At 37.1% G+C, this 19,311-nt stretch overlaps 1 protein-coding gene across 3 annotated transcripts in view; it reads right to left on the bottom strand.

The window, feature by feature from the left end:
- Nucleotides 1-14,366, bottom strand: part of Chl1 (cell adhesion molecule L1-like) — a 74,835-nt gene extending 60,469 nt beyond the window's left edge. For all 3 annotated transcript variants that reach the window (XM_013010406.1, XM_013010407.1, XM_013010405.1), the window contains exons 1-3: nucleotides 14,276-14,366; nucleotides 9,739-9,844; nucleotides 7,930-8,117 (exon numbers count right to left, since the gene is read on the bottom strand). In XM_013010406.1, coding sequence (XP_012865860.1) covers nucleotides 7,930-8,117; nucleotides 9,739-9,844; nucleotides 14,276-14,366 — 385 coding nt within the window. The remainder of the gene's footprint in view (nucleotides 1-7,929; nucleotides 8,118-9,738; nucleotides 9,845-14,275) is intronic.
- Between the last annotated feature and the right edge of the window lie 4,945 nt (nucleotides 14,367-19,311).

A 19,311-nucleotide genomic window follows, 5' to 3' on the forward strand; every position in this document is an offset into this window, starting at 1 on the left:
GAAAAAAATAATCTAATGATTCACAGAGGTAACAGTGCCAGTGAAGCACTATTACCCCAACATTAATTAAATGTACATCATAAAATTCTAGCTATGAATATATAAATATGTAATTCAACAGGTTTCTGAGGCATAATAAAAGAAAAGAAATTTTATAAGTCTGTAACACATGCTATAAATCTTTGGAATAGTTAGCTAAAGATGTAATTAAGATCAGGAAACAGGTAAGGGCATTTATATATTTATTAATCTAAGGTTAATATTATACAAGATATTCATTTTACATTGTAATTATAATTAATATTATACAAGAAATTAATTTGTCAGAATTATTTAGGTCTTATTCTCTTGACTTTGGAATGCCTTACTTAGTTGGCTTCTATTCTAGAAACAAATTTTTAACATTTCCAGATAACTGCTAATTTTAATTACTATCAGCATAGCAGGCATGCAGTCAATTTCAACTGAAATAAAGAAAAAATGTTATCTAAAAAAAAATTCTAACCAGAGTATTTCACTAACTCTTTTTTTATGATAAATATCAGCCTTATTTAGTGTGGACATATGTAGTGGTTTTAATAATAAATGATGATTTGTGTCCATGTGAGGCAACTATACACCTTTGGCTTACCAACATATTTCTAAAAGACAATCAAACATCACAAAGAAACAATTACTTGGGCACCAGTAGCCCACAATTATAATCCGAGCTACTCATGAGGCTGAACTCTGAAAAACAAGGTTCAAGGCCAAAGTCCCTGAGACCCTTATGTCCAATTAACCAGCAAAATGTCAACATAGGCCTAAATATTAGACTAGCTCCAGCCTTCAGAGGAAAAGCCAAGTTAGAGTAGAGGCCTAGAGTTCAAGCCCGACTACTGGCACAAGGATAAACAATCACCGAACTATATTTTTAACAAGAATGAACTTGACCCTGAGTCACTCTCTGCAAAAGGATCAGAATTTACTGAGATATTCCTTTCTACCCACGGAAACTCTAAGCATGTTCAGTGGTTCCATTACAACCCAATCTAATTGAAGTCCACTCCTTCTTTTTCTATGTGAGCCCATTGCCATTCTATTTGCACCAGCAAATTAAGCACAACACAAACTTCCCTGTCCTCCTATTCTCCTTCGTGTCTACTATTCACGTGCCAAAACTATGTATTTATGCTTCGCTTCTTGAAAACTCCATCTCCAACCCCCAGTTAGAATCTAGTGTGAAAAATTTTTCCTGGAGGCCTTAGCTGCACAACATGTTTTATCAGCAGAGGGTGCTAGACCCAGTGAAGCTGCAAATACAAAGTCCCCTGGATCTCCTCAGGGGCGGTCAATGTTCAAAACCTCATTACCTCTCTTCTTCCAGTCCAAAATTCAGCAAAGTTGACATCTTCATGATGAAGACTTCTAACAACAACAACAACAAAACGCTACCTAGAAACTATCCTGTGGGGTAGTCTGAGTTCAATCTCACATTGAACCCCCCGGGTATGTAGATTGTAAATAATTTCCTTACTTTTCCATGTGCCCTTTTAATATTTTTATTATATTTTATTATCTTTAAGTAGTTATACAAGGGGGTGCCATCTACCATGTCAGTGTGTGAGTACAATGTCTCTTAATCAATGTCACGCCTTTCATTACTCTCCACATCCCTCCCTGTTCCTTAAAAAAAAAATGGGCTAGGAGGATGGCTCAGTGGTAGAGCACTTGCCTCGCATGCATGAGGCCCTGGGTTCAATTCCTCAGCGCCACATAGGCAGAAAAAGTAAAGCAGCAAAATGGCGCTGTGGCTCAAGTGGTAGTGTGCTAGCCTTGAGCTGAAGAACTGAGGGACAGCACCCAGGCCCAGAGTTCAGCCCCCACAATACAAATAAATAAGTAAATTGACATTGTAGAATCCTCTTTATTTCTTAAGATTCTCAAAAGCTTCCCCGGGACCAGAATCTTTCTAATGGTAGTTAATCATAAAACTCAAACTGTGAAAATCAGTAATGAAATGGCATCAGGTTAATATAATTAAATAGCATTCAGGAAATTAACCACTGCAGTATAAACATAACTTGTGCTTTAACTACTAGGAAGTTATGAAGCACATAGATTACCTTTCTCTAGCACTAACGGAACAAAATCAATATTCCCATACCTTTTTGATTCTGCTACTCAACTTCACGCTATTTTTAACCACATAAAACATCTCTCTGCTTATTTAGAGGATAACCAATTACAGGCAGTACCATTCAGCTTCGTGTTATTCACATGAAATCTAGATTCAGCCACTGGGGACTGAATCCTGGTTTCGTTTCTTAACTTGGACTTGTTAGATAATGTGATAGGATACTCATCCATACCATGGAAAGTGTAATGATGACTATCTATCTCATTGGTTTGTAGCCAAGTTTAAATACAGTATTTCCAGTGAACCAATGAAAATAGTGGCTGAAACTAACAAAGTACTCAATCTGTACTGGCTACTACCATTCGAATACTTCAAGTTTGCTTAATGTAAAACCACTATCACATGTTTAAAAAACTAAATGAGATAAGTCCAGACACCGGTGGCTCTTCATGCCTGTAATCCTAACCATTCAGTAGGCTGTGATTGAGGTTCAAAGGCAGCCTGAGCAGGACCGTTCAGGAGACTCTCATCTCCAATGAACTTTTTTTAAATGTGGGGGGATGGCAGAAATGGAACTGATTGTGCTGGGGCCCTGAGTTCAAGCCTCAGACCTAGCCTTCAGATGTGTGCATGCGTATGTGAGTGCATGGGCTCACGCACGTGCCCATGAGCGTGTACACACGCACACACACACACACACAATGAGATAATTTCATTCTTGTGCTGCCCCCAATTTTCCCTGTAATTTATATCTCAACAATTTATTTTGGAATTTAATGCAAATACGTGGGATATATTTACAAGATAGAGGGCAGATGGAAGGAAACACTGTGCTTCAAGTATAAATGGGATATGTTAATTAAGTTAAGTTCCCTCCCGCCACACACACACACACACACACACACACACACACACTGCATGATTGGACTAAGCTTCCGGTGTCAGAGAGCTTTATCTACTATGACTTGTTGCTCTGTTTCTAAGGCTGGCCCTGGTGAGCTTTTGAGTGCCTCACATTTCACTTGAATGTGCTTGGCAAATTGCTTCCAGCCTTCTATCATTATCAAGAATGCTCACATGTTGTATTACCCCTAACTCCAGCTTCCTACTGTACAGAGAATTAATTGATTCCCATTTCCTGTAGAGTTCCCTATTAATCCACTTAGGACTACAGAGAAATAACACTGCCTCTCAGTCCATGAGCCTGTAATGAATTTGTGCTAAGGAAAGAGATACAAATCAGCCCATTTCCTTTCAGCCATCTCCATACTCTATTGAGTGCAAAATCCTCAGCCTTGATGAAATCTTTGAAATGCACAGCTGTATGCTGAGCCGGACATGGATCTTCTTCAGTAGAAGATCTTAGTCATAAAGCCCCATTCCCTTTCCTGCCCTAGCCTCTCAAATCAGAATGGGAACAAGCTAGGATTTATTTCAAGAAAAGTGTCCTTGGGAATTTGGAAGTAGAAGAAAGTAGAGACATGTCACATTCATAATCCCAAGTGGTTTTCCTTAAAATATCACATACATATCCCCAAGCTTACCACTTATTTTAGTACTATTTAGAAATCATTTATTCTTTGAGTCATAGCTTTGTGCAATAAATCAACTACTGATCATATGGTGTGTGTGTGTGTGTGTGTGTGTATGTGTGTGTGTGTGTGTATGTGTGTGTGTGCTGGTTCTATGCTTGAGCTTAGGGCCTGAGTGCTGGTCCAAAGCTTTTTTTGCTCAAAGCTACCACTCTATCACTTGAGCCATAGCTGTTTTGAGATTAGTTGAAGATAAGTGTTTCAGGGCCATGCTGGGCAGGCTTGGAATCTGGATCCTCAGATCCTGTGTAGAGAGGATTATGGGTGTGAGCGACTGGTACCCGCCCATAGGGACTCACCCTTCAATAGACAATGCAGAGGAGGAGAGATAACACCACAAAATCTTTCTCATTTCAAGGGTCTTAATTAATATCTATGACAATTACAACAGCATACCATTAAATGCTTCATAAACTACCAACAATATACAACAGTATTATTTTTAATAAACTCCTAAGCTAGAAATGTTTCTAACTAGCCGGGCCTGGTGGCTCATGCCTGTAATCCTAGCTACTCAGGAGGCTGAGTTCTGAGGATCTTTGTTCAAAGCGATACGGGGCAGGAAAGGCCTTGAGACTCTTATCTCCAATAAGCCACTCAGAAAACTGGAAGTTGTGCTATAGCTTAAACGGTAGAGCTGTGGGTCAAGTGGTAGAGCACTAGCCTTGAACGGAAGAGCTGAGGGCCAGCACCCAGGCTCAGAGTTCAAGCCTCGTAACTGACAAAATAAAAAAAAAAATTCACACTGTCATTGACTTAAGGATGAATTTTAAAAAATAGTGTATCCACATAAAGGCAAAGTACTAAGGCACAAAAAGAAAGGACAGGCTGATAGGTGTAAGAGTGTGGACAGATCTAAAAAACACTCTAAGTAAAACTCGGGCATGAAAAGGGTTGTAAATCACATGAATCCTTAGATAGCAAACATCAACAAAAGACAATGTTAGGAGGCAGAAAGTCCATGGACCCTAGCCTAAGGTAGAGGGTATTCCCCGATACACACTCGCTTTCCCCCTAGCTAATTCAATGCAATATTGTTGAAAAAAGAAAACTAAACATTGTGTGTAAAAGTTTCAGCTTATAGAAAATAATAACCCAGGCAGGGCTGAGTACCAAAAAGTCTAAAACCAGAACGATATATTTCTGACAATGGGAAAGGAGAATCAATTCTTTGTAGCTTAAGGGAAGAAACAATTGTTAAGGGTTTTAGGAAGCTTTAGATAGAGTCAGATTTGCCAACTCCTGAGGCTTGGGCTGGTGATCCTATTCAACACACCCGAGGTAATGGGAAACTCTCAGGTGATGGAGTAATTTCAGGAGAGACTGAAAACAATGCATAAGAAACCAAACTCAGGTTACTCTTCTCTACTGCAGCAGAACTAAACAAAGCAATCACCCACTACATAGCTCAGCTCTTAACTTCAGTACTGTCATAGTCTGCCTAGAATTATCTTTATGTTGCTCATCTTTTCACCTAGTCTGGATATCTAATGAAAGAAAAGAGAAAAAAATATTATTTTTCAAAAATTTGTTATTTTTTAATTAAAAAAACATACTTTGGGGGGCTCTGCAATAGATTTAGCTACCTTTTTCTTTGTGTCCCAATAGCAACAACCAGCATCTATGTTAGAGATCACCCTAATATTTCTACCACACTAGATACTTAAAATTGCTGTCTTTCATAGTTCAAATTTCAATTTATTTCTACTACCTATATCTATCTATCTATCTATCTATCTATCTATCTATCTATCTATCTACCTACCTATTTATCTATCTATCTATCTATCTATCTACCTATCTATCTATCTATCTATCTATATCTATCTACCTACCTACCTATCTACCTACTTGTCTGTCTAACTTATTTCTACTACCTATATCTATCTATCTATCCATCTATCTATCTATCTATCTACCTATCTATCTATCTATATCTATCTACTTGTCTGTCTGTTTGTCTTTATCATGTATCCCATTTATCATCTTTCTATAGAGACATACACACAGGCAATTGTCCTCAAGTATCCACAGGAATGTGTTTAGGACCACTCCCTCCCTTCCTAGGGAATGCAAAAACTGCAATGCTCAAGTTCCTTATGAAAACAGATATAATATTTACCTATAACTTGGCATGTTCTCCTATAGACTTTAAGTTATCTCAAGACTGCTTATAGCAGCTAATACAATTCAAATAAAGCCATGTGACTAGCTGTTGTACTGTGTGCATATCACAACAGCATGCGATCTTTATTTTCAAACATTTTCCATCCAAGGAGCTATCCCCTTATTCATAACCCTTGGATAGAGAGACCTGACTGCAGAACTATACAGACTCACCCATAATTTTCAGGACAATACTGTCTGATTTAAAAGCCACAGACAGTTTGTTCTGAATATCATTTCAAGTTTAGAACCCCAGTATGAGTCTCCAAGTGCACCTGCTACTTCTCGCTGACATTGGTACAATATCTCATTAAGTCAGAATATCTACTTTAGATGAATCATTATGTAGAGTTCTTAATAATTTTGAGTCTATACAAAGGCCATTTATAAAATAAATTTAAAAGATTCAAAGACATCCTCCAACTAAAACCCTTTCAACACATCACCCACAGGTTATGGGGTGACTGTCTTACAACCCTTCTGTCTGGAGCTGACCTTGGTCCCTCCTTCTTGCATTAAAGGTAATTATTCTCCTGAATATTCCATTGAGCATACTTGTTTTCACTAAACATTTACCATCTAAAATTATTCTCCTAACCAATATTTTATTACATGGTGTGGTATTTCACCAAGATTTGTTTTTTTATGATTGAATATCTTTTTCAAAGCTAATGGTATTGTCTTCATGAATAAACCAAAATGTTTATGCCAGTCCACCATGAGCAAATAATCTTAATGTGTGCAGGCTAAAGAACATCAGAGCAAATGAAGAGAGTTGTTGGATCACACCTAAGCTTGTCTTTAAGGAAGTTAAGGTAAAATAAAGTAAAATAAAATAAGTAAAATAAACCATCAGTGCTAGCTCGGGGCTAGGGTATCTTCATGTTTCCACTGAATCTGCTATTCTCAGGTACAATCACTCCCCATTACATAAGAACAAACGCTTTTCTTATTTGGGTTACCATTGATTACTAATGATGCTAAACACATTTGTACATTCTTATTGACCATTCCAGTTTAAGGTTAAAGTTTATATATTTTGCTACTTTGTCATTTTAAAGCTTTATTTATCACTTCCAAATATATTGATAAATAGGTGGGATTTTAATAATTGGCTTTATCAATGATTTCTGAGATGTATCTTACCTTTTATTTTCTTTATAAAACATTTTGGCAAATAATCTAAAATAAAATATAGTCAAATAAATTGCTAATGAGTCCCTTCATGGGGTTCGGTGTAAGTTTAGACACTTCCCTGGGGTCATAAATGCACTCATTATCGTAATCAATGTTTTCAATCTTCTAATTTAAAAAATAAAAGGTATTTTCTCATTCAGAGTGAGGTCTTTTATCCATTTAAAAAAAATTTTTTTTTGGTTGTGGGGCTTGAACTCTGGGCCTGGGCACTGTCCCTCAGCTCTTCAGCTCAAGGCGAGCACTCTACCACTTGAGCTACAGCGCCACTTCCAGTTTTCTAGTGGTTTATTGGAGATAAGAGTTTCATGGACTTTCCTGCCCGGGCTGGCTTTGAACCACGATCGATCCTCAGATCTCAGCCTCCTGAGTAGCTAGGATTACAGGCGTGAGCCACCAGCGCCCGGCCCATTTAAAATTCTTTTAAAAATACAATATGAGGTAGAAAGCTGGATATATGCTGTCTTCCTGCCTACCTCTCTCCTTTCCTCCCTCCCTTCCTTCTTTCTTCTGTTCCTTCCTTCCTCCTCCTCCTCCTCCTACTCCTCCTCTTCCTTATTCTTTCTTCATTTTCTCTCTTTCCTTTCTTTGCTAGTACTGGGGCTAGAATTCAGGGCTTTAAGCTTTTGCTTTGCCTTTTCTTTCAAGGCTGACATTCTATCACTTACGCCAGATCTCTACTTCCAAAACATGCTGTTTCCAAAGGATGTCCAAATTTTAAGTTTCAAGACCTAGAATTGTCCTTAAAAATTAAATATAAAGGCTGATTTAATTTATAGACATTTTGTTTAAGATTCAGAGGCTAGTTTAGTATTTTCTAAAAGAATTGTAAAACAACATCTCCATTCTAATACTTACTTGGGACTATAAAATCGATTTCCTCTGACATGGCAACTCCTAGGGTGTTAGAAGCAAAGCAGCGGTATTTGCCTTGAAAGTGAGATACGTGTCCCTCATTTGGGATCTTGAATGTGCCTGAGCCGTTAGACACAATTATCCGGGGATCAGAAAGATGGAAAGGCTTGTCATCTTTAGTCCATCTAAATCTGCAAGAAAAATAAACAAATTCATCCCACAAAAAGAACATTATTTTTAACCACAGAAATACTGACAAAATGACAAACCAAAATAATTTAAGAAACTTACACAATAGAATGTTTAATATTATTAGAAAAAATCTCTGAAGAATCTTCCAAATTGTAAAAAATCAGTAAGAATAAAACTATGAATAAGGTTGTAAATAAGAATATATTTGAAGGTATGTTTTGTCTCCTTCCTTCCTTCCTTCCTTCCTTTCCCATCCTCTCCTTTCCTTCATACCTCCTTCCTTCCTCCCTTCCTCTTTTTTCTTCCCTTCCTTCTTCCCTCTCTCCCTCCCTCCCTCCCTCCCTCCCTTCCTTCCTTCCTTCCTTCCTTCCTTCCTCCCTCCCTCTCTTCCTCCCTCCCTTCCTTCATCCCTCCCTTCCTTCTTCCTTCCTTCCTCCCTTCCTCTCTCCCTTCTTTCCTTCCTCCTTCCCTCCCTCCCTCTCTTCCTTCCTCCCTTCCTTCCTTCCATCCCTCGTCCATTTCTCTTTTTTCTACCTTTCTCTTTTTCTCTCTTTTTCCTCTTTCTTTCTCTCTCTCTCTCCTTCCTCTCTCTTTTTCTTTTCCTCCTTCCCCTCTCTTTCCTTCTCCCTCCCTCCCTACCTGTCTCTTTCCCTTCCTTCCTTCCTTCCTTCTTTCATTCCCTCCTTCTTTTCTTTCTTTCTTTCTCTCTTTCTTTCTTTCTTTCCTGGTTCTGTCATTCCCTCTTTCTCTCTTTCTCTCTTTTTTGTCTTTCCTGGCCTGGCCTGGGTGGGCCCTGAACTTTTTTGCTCAAGGCCAGTGCTTTACCATTTGATCCACAGCTCTATTTCTGGCTATTTGCCAGTGGCTGGGGTTTGGGGGAAGGTTGGTGTTGACATTTGGAAATAAGAGCCTTATAGACTTTTCTGCCAGGATGGCTTCTAACTGCTAGCCTCTTAAGAAGCTAGGGTTCTAGAATAATTTTGAAAATTATTTAATTTTTCTTAGTTAGAAATGCATGGCAGGATTATCTCTGATTTTATCTTGAGGCTGGAATAAAGGTAAATATATAATAATCTGTATGTGTGTGTGTGTGTGGTGTGTGGTGTGTGTGTGTGGTATGTGTGGTCTAATGCACTCACGCAAAATCAAAATCACAAAGCACTGCTGTTTTTAAACAACCTTGTCAAGCATTTGAAACTGTACCAAATATATAATTTGTCATTACTTTTTCAGTTTTACAATGGTACTAAATAAAATCCTTTTGACTGCATCATTTTCTATCCTGTTTGCTATTTTATTAACACCCATTTCAATTCATTAGACTAATATTAGAATACATTTTTATGGTTGTTAGTAAATATTACAGAATTGCATTGCAGAAAAACATGCAGTTCAATGCCGACACAGGTATGAAATATCCATTCTATAGGTACAGAAAACCTTATGCAACATAGGTTAAATAACTCAATTTTAATTTTACACACAAAGCTCTCTTCACTTGGTAACCTGGAGCTTTAATCATATGTAGATTTAGAGTCCAACAAGTTTTTTTTTCAGATTTTTAAATACAATCAATGATAGCATATGGTTAGAGTATTTAGTAGTTTGAAGAACACTCACGTTGGTTCTGGATTTCCTTTAGCTTCACATTCAATTTGAAAATACTCGTCAAAGGGAAAGGCGACTTGTTCTCTTGACTGTTTTGTGATTGTTGGAACCTGTTGAACTAAATGTTAAAATGCATACTTAAACAACAAGTTTCTCCAAAAGTGGACAAGGTTACTTGGGTTATGAGAGGCACAGGTTATCTGTGCTTTCTATGTTGGTAATAAAAAGGTGATACTAGAGTGCAAATTATATAACGTATCTGACTTCCTATTTGAAAAATATATTTACTTTGAATGAAGGTATGGTCATTATATCATGTTGCCATAGGCAGTCATTTTTTACTTCATTCCAGTATAATTACAAATAGTTTTTAAAGCAAGAGAAAAATGTTCATGCTGCGTCTATTCAGACTTTAATGATGTGACGACCTTTTTACTTAGTCGGATCATTTCAAAAGTTCATTTCATATTTCTGCATGCTTACATGGAGACATTACAACTAATGAACTGCTTTGTACATCGTTTCTTCCCATCAGTATGCTGTCATTTGTTTGACAATTATCTTGTTGTTGGACCTTAGTCTATTTGCCATATCTGTCTTTCCAGGTGACATGTATTTCAACTGATCTCTTTGAGCATATGGATTTCTCTTCTATTGAATTATCACCTTACAGTAAATTTCCACTGATGGACATGAATACAATGACTTTGGATAGTTGCAATATACATATATATATATATATATATATATATATATATTTGGTGGTGGTGGTCATGGGGCCTGAACTCTGGGCCTGGGCGCTGTCCCTCAGCTCTTTAGCTCAAGGCTAGTGTTCTACTACTTGAGCCACAGCTCCACTACTGGATTTTTCTGCTTATGTGGTGCTGAGGAATCAAACCCAGGTCTCATGCATGCAAGGCAAGGGCTCTACCACTAAACCACCTTTCCAGCCCAGTTGCAAAGATATTTTAACCAAGGGATATTTACCACAACCAGTGTATGAACACAGTGGCTGCCCATAACCTTGACACCATCAGACACTAGCAGGCAAGAATGAGTTTTAAAAATCACTTTTCATGCCAGAAACCAGTGGCTTAGGCGTATAACCCAAACTAATGAGAGAGCTGAGATCTAAAGATCCCAGTGAGAAACTAACCCCAGCATCAAAGTCCATGAGAATCTTACCTCCAATTAACTTCTAAAAGTCATACGTGGAGTTGTGACTCAAGTGGTACAGCACCAGCCTTGAGCTAACAAGCTCAGGGACAGTGCCCAGGCCCTGAGTTCAAGCCCCAAGTCTGGCAAGGGATTACCAAGAGATAATTCTTTTATTTTGATTTCCATTTATTGCTTTCCATAAAGTTATATTATAGTTGTCATTTCCCATTGATACCCCATTATTTTATCTCTTTTTACCATTTATCTATTAAGAGTTGCTTATTTTTAATAAGGTGTAACACAAAAATAATCATTGTCACAAATATTATAGCTACTTTTAAACAAATATACTCAAATATTCCCCTCATGTTACAAAAAAAATGGTGTTTGGCAAGTTAAGTAATTCTGAAGGCAAACCTAATTTTTTAAACAGAAAGGAAAAGGTTTTGCTTTTTGTTTTTCAAGCAGCTAGACTATCCATTTCACCAATGAGCTTGCAAAGCAAATGGACTACAATTGACTAAAAACAGACAAATAGCATGCTTGAATTTTGAGAGTCAAACTTGAATTACATTTTGATGCAGGATGCAGAAAATAATTGACATAAATATTGCAGTAGGTTCCGTAGTTTCCAATTTGAGACATTCCTTATTTGACAAAGTTCTTAGAAACTCTAATACATTCATAGAGTTGAATGTTTAGGAAATGCACACTATGGAGCAGCAGAAACTGACTTTGACAAGTCCATTCTGAACAATGCAAACTGGCAGAGAGGCTGATTTAATTGAGTGACTGTCCATTGTAGAGCTACAAATAGGACCTGAACCCCATGACATTGGCCCCATTTTGAAAGTTTGCCTCTTAAGAATTCTAAGATAACACATGTATAATAACTAACAACATTTACTATATTAGAAATTAAAATTAAACATATTATTCATGAGCTCATCTAAATGATTCTGTAAAAGGATAAACATGTTTCAGAGACATCTCAAGTACTATAGAACTTGGTGCTGACCCCGAGCTTTTTTGCTCATGGTTAATAGAGTTCTACCACTTGAGCCACAACTCTACTTCTGTTTTTATGGTGGCTAATTGAAGGTAAGAGTCTTATGGACTTTCCCTCCCCTGGCTGGCTTTGAATCTTCATCTTCAGCTCTCAGCCTTCTGGGTAACTGGGATTATAGGCATGAGCCACCAGCACCCATCCAAATACTAATTTATCTGGTAAGAGAAAATCAGACTTTCATTATGCTTCATATTACTACAGATCGAATCAGAAAAGTCCTTAGTGTTAGAAAGCTGGCAAACTCACAGTGGAGAATACGCCTTTTCCATAGTTGTACTCTTTGCTTGAACACTTAAATTTCACCAGTAACAATATTGTCAGTTGTTTATCTTAAAGTGACAGACTCACTTGGTTCCTTTTGGGGAAAATATCTCATCTGAAGTATTTTGCTCATCAGAACAACTATAATATTTCTGTCAGTTGTACTTCTAAGTAGAAATAGTATTGGGCTGAAGCAATGATACAAGTATGGAATATAGATTATCGTTCTCCTTGGAGACAGCAGAATTATTTTAGGTTTATTTTCACCTGATCTCAATATTAGAATGATTTTACTCAAGGGTGGAGAAAGAGGTAAATAATCTGAGTGTTATTGGTTTGAGAACATTAAATCAGACTCAATTTTTCTTCATTGGATATTTATAAGCATTTTACTCATATGCAAGTACACCCGTGTCACTGACATTTACATTGTTTCTGATGATTACTGTTTTGAAAGAGAGGTGGATCTTGAATTGATGGCAAACTCATGTTATTAAATTCTATCACATTTATGAATGGTGAGAGAGAATGCGCAATGACAAGAGTCCCTTAGATAACAGCTAATAACTTGGTAACAACATGTTTATTACAATGTTATTCTTCCTTAAATTTGTTGAAGTTGTAATGACTCAACAATAACTAATTATTCAGGGAATGGAGCTAATAACCTTTGGGTGTTTGTATGAATATATAGCCTATATTATAAATCCCTTCCACTATAATTAAGCCCATTACAGAGGTACCAGACTCATTGACATTCTGCTCAGATACTTGTCTTTGCTGCATTCATGAGTGAGTGCTCTAGAGGACCCAAATAAATGGGTAATATTCAGAAAATATGTCATTAATATTTTATAAGAATTGTTGTCTGAGGAAATCACAGCGTGAAAGTCCATAAGGAACTGAGACAACCAGAATAAATATCAGTGTCATGGATTAACAGCAAATTTCACATCTTTCAGCAGTGATGAATTAGTGAGGAAAGATGGAGAACATGCATGTATTTTTAGGGATGTGATGTGACATGTAATCCTGGTGCAGGCATATTGGTTGCCCCCCACCTGACACTTAACATTCCTACAATAGAATTCACTAGAGGTAAGGAAGGCTCCTTCTGTCTCCGCATAAATTTCTACACTTAGAACGCAGAGTAATGAACTTGAGTATCTGTTATGCTGGCTGTAAGTAAAGAGAGCTGTACATCCAAATATCCATAGGCCAGGGAAATTGGATCCTTAAGACCTAAGAATACTGTCAGAAAGGCCTATCCATCTGTTAAGAAAAGTAGAAATGAGATTTCTTACCTGGGTTATGGGATCTAAGCTTGCAGATATACTACGGAATATAAAATCGCCATAAGAAGAAATTGAAAGTGAACCTCAACAATGGTTTCAAAACATATTCTATTCACAGAAATGGAGGGACAGAGGGTGAACAAATGCAGCAGTGAAACTCATTAGATACTATGTTGAAAATGAACCATAAAACTTGTGGGTGGGGACAGAAGGAAAACATTGGGAGAGCACAAGGGAAGGGGTGACATTGTCCAAAAAGAAATGTACTCACTTTCTGACTTAGGTAATCATAACCCCTCTACGTAATAATGATAATTAAATAACAACAATTAAAAACAAAAATTAAAAATAAACACATACCATCAAGGTCATTGTGTTTGATTCCTGTTCAGTCTGTATGACTATTTCAGAACACTAAATCAAAATTCTCCATATCATAAACCAACCCACATGTATAAAAAGAAAAGCTGTTTATAATACTGCAGACCATCTTAGACATGTGGAATGAGAAAGATCACTGGCTGTTAGATCTGTTTCTTGTTACAGGCCAAGTGTTTTCATATGAAGCAAAAAGCATGAGCTGCAACATAATTACCACAACTAAACAGTCCCTAAAATGCAGACAAGAATTCTCATGACACATTTCTGGGGGAAAAATAATCTATGGAAATATTACAGAAAAGTTACATTCTCAATCCACAAACTTTCTTCTTAAAGTCGAGGCAATATAAAATTCCAGTACAGACTATGAATGTTCTCCCTTTACCTGATAGTGGTATTTCAACTGCTGTGGTTAATTTTAACAGGAAGAAAATTACAGAAAGGAATAGTCCTCTTCCACATGAAATCACCTCCATTGTTCTTCAAGAAGGAGACAAGGTAGAGAGATTTAAGATCTCAATGACTCGCTTTCCTTCTTCTAAGAAGAAAATCTGGATAACCTGCAAAGAGAAATAAAAACACAAAAAGAACACTTTATTCATTTATAAACTTTAAAATAGCCATATTGCAGAAATTAAATTGATGTCTCTCTTATTAATTTTAGTAAACCTATTCTCAAATAGTTCCACAAAAGTTAAAAGGTTTTTGCCTCACTAAATCTTCATAGTTCCAAATGGTAAGAGACAGCCTCGTGATAAATCTTAAACCATTCTAGTGCATTATGTTTGCAGATCAGAAGAAGCTGCATTTTAAAAGCATTCTGCACACTATAATGAGTGTCAATGGCTAGGAAAATGACTTCATTTAGCTAATTTCATTCAAGAAGGAGCTTTGTCCATCCATTTTTTACATTTACATTATGAGTCATTAGTAAGGCTCATAAAGAAACATCTTAGAATAGGCTGGTATAATAGCTTTAGAGTTCAAAGTTCTCACAAGAGTAGCTGAATAATTCTAGCAAGATTTTTTTTGAGAAAAAATAAAGAACAATTAGGCAAAGGACAGTTATTTTAAGTGAAATGTACAAATATCAGTTTGGTTTCAAGAATAACATCATAACATCATTTGTCTCCTATTTAAGCAAACGTTAATACATAACAACTTTCATAGAAATACAATCAGGATTGAAATTCCCATTTTCCTTGACTTGCTCTAATTGTTTTTCTGAAACATTGTGATAATAAACATCTAAATATTGGTTTTGGTATTGGTGTTGGTGTTTATTTGTGGGTCATAGGGATTGAACTCAGGACCTGGGGGTTATCCCTGAGCTTTTGTGCTCAAGGCTAGCTCTCAACCACTTTGAGCCACAGGTCCATTTCTGGTTTTCTGGTTGTTTGGAGATAAGAGTCTCAAGGACTTCTTGTGCCTGGCTCCATCCACTGTTTTAATGTGTGTGTGTGTGTGTGTGTGTGTGTGTGTGTGTGTGTGTGTGTGTGTGTTGCTAACAATCAAATATAGGTCTTCTTGCATTTCAGTCAAGCATTATAACACTGAGTTACACCCCAAGAGTCTCCTATATATTCTCAAAATTGATAGTTCAAGCCAGGTACAGTGACTCAAACCTGTAATCCTAGCTTCTTGGGAGTCAGAGGTCTGACTCCCAAACTCAGTCCAAGGTTAACAAGATCTCATCTCAACAAAACAAGCTAGGTGCTGAGCTACATGTGGTATACATGCCAGCCCAGCTTTGCGGGAGGATTTAGGTGGGAGTATCACCATCTAATGCTGGCCCCAGACAAGAAAACAAGATCCGATATAAAATAATAAACATAACTAAAAGACCAGGAACAGAAGGCCCTGAGCCCACATCCCAGGACTGACACAGAAAAAAGCAGGTTATACAGTAATTGGTTCCAAAATATCATTTTATATATATATATATATATATATATACATATATATATATATATCACAGCATCGATATATAGATACATATATATCTATATATCGATGCTGTAAACTTTTTTAAAAAAGACATAACAAAGACAGAAGTTGCTACATTTTTATTTAATTCCAGGTATTCAAGCTTTTCCATTTCACCTCAAATATATAATTCAATCAGTAATAGACCCATTTCTTTTTTATGTCTGTATAAGTAAGGATAATAGTGCTTTGGGGAATTTTGAATGACAGCAATCCCATTTATTGATTTACAATCTACTTTATTTGATTTCAATTGTCCCACCTGCAAAATGGGAATTAAGAAAACTTACTTGACTTGTTGCAAGTATTTCCTAACACACAATTTATATCAGTAATTTTAAATATTTCTAGTGCAGTCCTATCTAAATGACCCTTCTGTACTCATGAAGTTATCTTAATCTAATCAATAAAAGAAATACAGAAAACACTGCTTTTTTATTATACCAAAGAGATACTCGACACTCCCTAAACCGTAGCACCTGAGTTCTATGCATTTATACAAATCTGAGAGACACTGAGCCCTGTTGTATTTTGTCTATATATATATATATATATATATATGCCATGCCTTTTTATTGTCCATTTCTAGCCAGGCACCAATGGCTCATGCCTAGCTACTCAGGAGGCTGAGATCTGAGGATCAAGGTTTGAAGCCAGCCTGGGCAGGGAAGTCTGTGAGATTCTTATCTCCAATTACTCACTAAAAAGCTGGAAGTGGAGCTGTGTCTCATGTGGTAGAGGGCAAGCCTTGAGAAAAAAATCCAAAAACTCAGAGACAGTGCCTATGCCCCACGTTCAAGCCCCAGGACTGAAAAAAAAAGTCCTTTTCTTTGCTTTCTTTCTCCTGAAACAATTTGAAAATAACCACCAAATTCATTGTTTATAGTTACATACCACTTTTATACTTGTATCTATCATTTAATATTCTCTCATGATCCTAAGGAATATTTCTAAGGCATTGTCCTCCATGTATATGGCTTCAAACCCAGGATATCATTAGGAGACAATATTCCTGGATTCATATCTAATACATCACCCCCTCCCTGAAATATGGACAGCCAGTTAATCAGCTTAATTTTAATTACTCTCCTGATTTAGGCTAGCAAGTTCAATGGTCTCTAATTGCTACAGTATAACATTTCATGGACTCTAATTGTTCAGGGTTTGAGTGTTCCAACTTTGGAATTTTAATGGTATTAAGCACATAACATTAACCCAAGAAATTATTCCACATAAGCATGCCACTCAGAATCCTCGTCTTAAATATTCAGAGACCTAACACACATTAGTGACATCCTCCATTTCTAGAATATAGATAATGGTGCATTGTATATCTGACCTCATCTCTTGCCTGGATTAGCCTCAATTTATCAGAAATTTGTATGCTTATTAACTGTAGCACTAAAACTATTCCAAGTTAAAAATGAGAGCCCCTACTAGCAAGACTCCATTAAGTAGTGACAGAAGCCAAAAATAGAGCTCAGATCGGAAAGGAAAATCAGCCTTAATTCCATTGTCAGAAGCATAAAGGGCACACTGTTGAGCAATTCTGTTTTGCAACAGTAAGACAGCAATGAAATTATATTCCAATTTATCTTTCTCGAAAGAATACGCGTTTAATGCCTCATGCCAGACTTCAAAGATAAAAGCAATTATTGGAACTCAGGATGGAGCTGACACATAGGCCAAGGACAAAATATACTGAATAATTTGAGACCTGGGCAGTCACATAAATCCAATGTCTCATAGCTTATTTTAATCACATCAACTCAGATCCAAAGGAAATCAATGAATTTGCATGAATATGGGTAAATTGGCTAAAATTTTCCTACTATTTTAAATCTCATCTTAGAAGGAGGAAAAAAAACCTAAAACATAACTAAATAGAAAATTGATATTTTTGAGTCACCTTGACCCTTCCTAATTAAATAGATTTCTTCAGTACAATTAGTGAGATAAGAATTTAGAAGACAGGAGTTTTGAGACGTTAGCTTAACCTAAACAAGCACAATAACCTCACAGGACTGCTTCTTCTGCAACAAGAAGGTAACAAAACTGATTCTTTCCAGACAAAAGATTGGAAAACACCACAATGTCCTTGTTACAGTGTGATCTGCAGTATGGTAACTGATGTGTGTGTGTGTGTGTGTGTGTATGCCTGTGCACCTCTGTGTGTGTGTGTGTGTGTGTGTGTGTGTGTGTGTGGTGTATGTGTTGCTGAAGATAAAACCCAGGGCCTTGTTTAAGTACCCTTCCATTTTCCATTGAGCTACATCTTTGTTTCCCTATTATTTGTTCAAAAGTATTTGGTACTGGAAAATACAGACAATGCATTCTCTTAGCTTATGTGCATCTTGAGCCTGATGAAAGGGAAAAGAGAGTTGGCTAAGCCTTGTCAATTCCAGCTGGCCTCCAACATCAAGGGCAAGGGCAAGAGAGATGTATGGTGAAGAGAATCATGGGAAATGCAACTATCACTTAGCATACAACCTGGGGCAGCCTAACTCAACCCTCCCATCCTCACTCCCACCAATGAATGGAGTAGTTGTGCTACTACTCTAGGATATTGATGAGGGTGCAGCAAAGTCATGGATGATTAGCATGGTAGAATTTCTTCTGAGTCTGCCTGTGTGTGCTGGTTCTGGGGAATGAACTCAGGGTGGGCTTGCTGTCCCTGGGCTTTTGGGCTCAAGGCTAGCACCTTACAAATTGAGTCACAGGTCATCATTCAGTTTTTTGGTGGTTATTTGGAAGTTAAGAGTCTCACAGACTTTCCTGCCTGGGCTGGCTTCAAACGTTGATCCACAGATCTACACCTTGTATAGGTAGGATTATGGTCATGATCCACCACCGGCATCCTGCAGCACAGTGAAATTTCTAATACTAGAGATCCTGATGATCATTGAATCCCTAGGAATGATGCATTTAGTCTCTAATCATAGAATTCTGATTCAAAGAGAATGGTTAACTTGCATGGGTTGTAGTTGAAGTTACAAAATCCCAGTAATTAAAAAAAAAACATATTCTCAAAGCACTTATCAGTGAAATAACAAAATACTGACAATGTTCTAAAACACAGAAAATGACAGCATAGTCGGTATATGGGTTGCAAAAGCCTTCTTCGTTCTTTCTTTCTATGTTCATACATCTGCTGGGTCAGATGTCAGGGCTTCTCATGAGAATTCAGGTTCCTACCTCCAGCATCTGGCAAGACTTCAACTAACATAGTGAGTTCGCAGTCTAGGTCTCAAGATGTCTGGTCATCTCTAGTCTTTCTCTTTCTCTGGGAACCTCGCTCAACCATCATATCACAAAACAATATTAGTTCAGTCAACTCTGGCTATTGGAGAAGGAGTTTGAAAATTATTTCTTCTCACCTAATAAAAATGGTGTCATGTTTACTGAGGACCTTTAGCATTCAGTCTCTCTAATGTT

This window comes from Dipodomys ordii, unplaced genomic scaffold, assembly GCF_000151885.1.
Source record: "Dipodomys ordii isolate 6190 unplaced genomic scaffold, Dord_2.0 Scaffold12, whole genome shotgun sequence".
Taxonomy (NCBI): domain Eukaryota; kingdom Metazoa; phylum Chordata; class Mammalia; order Rodentia; family Heteromyidae; genus Dipodomys; species Dipodomys ordii.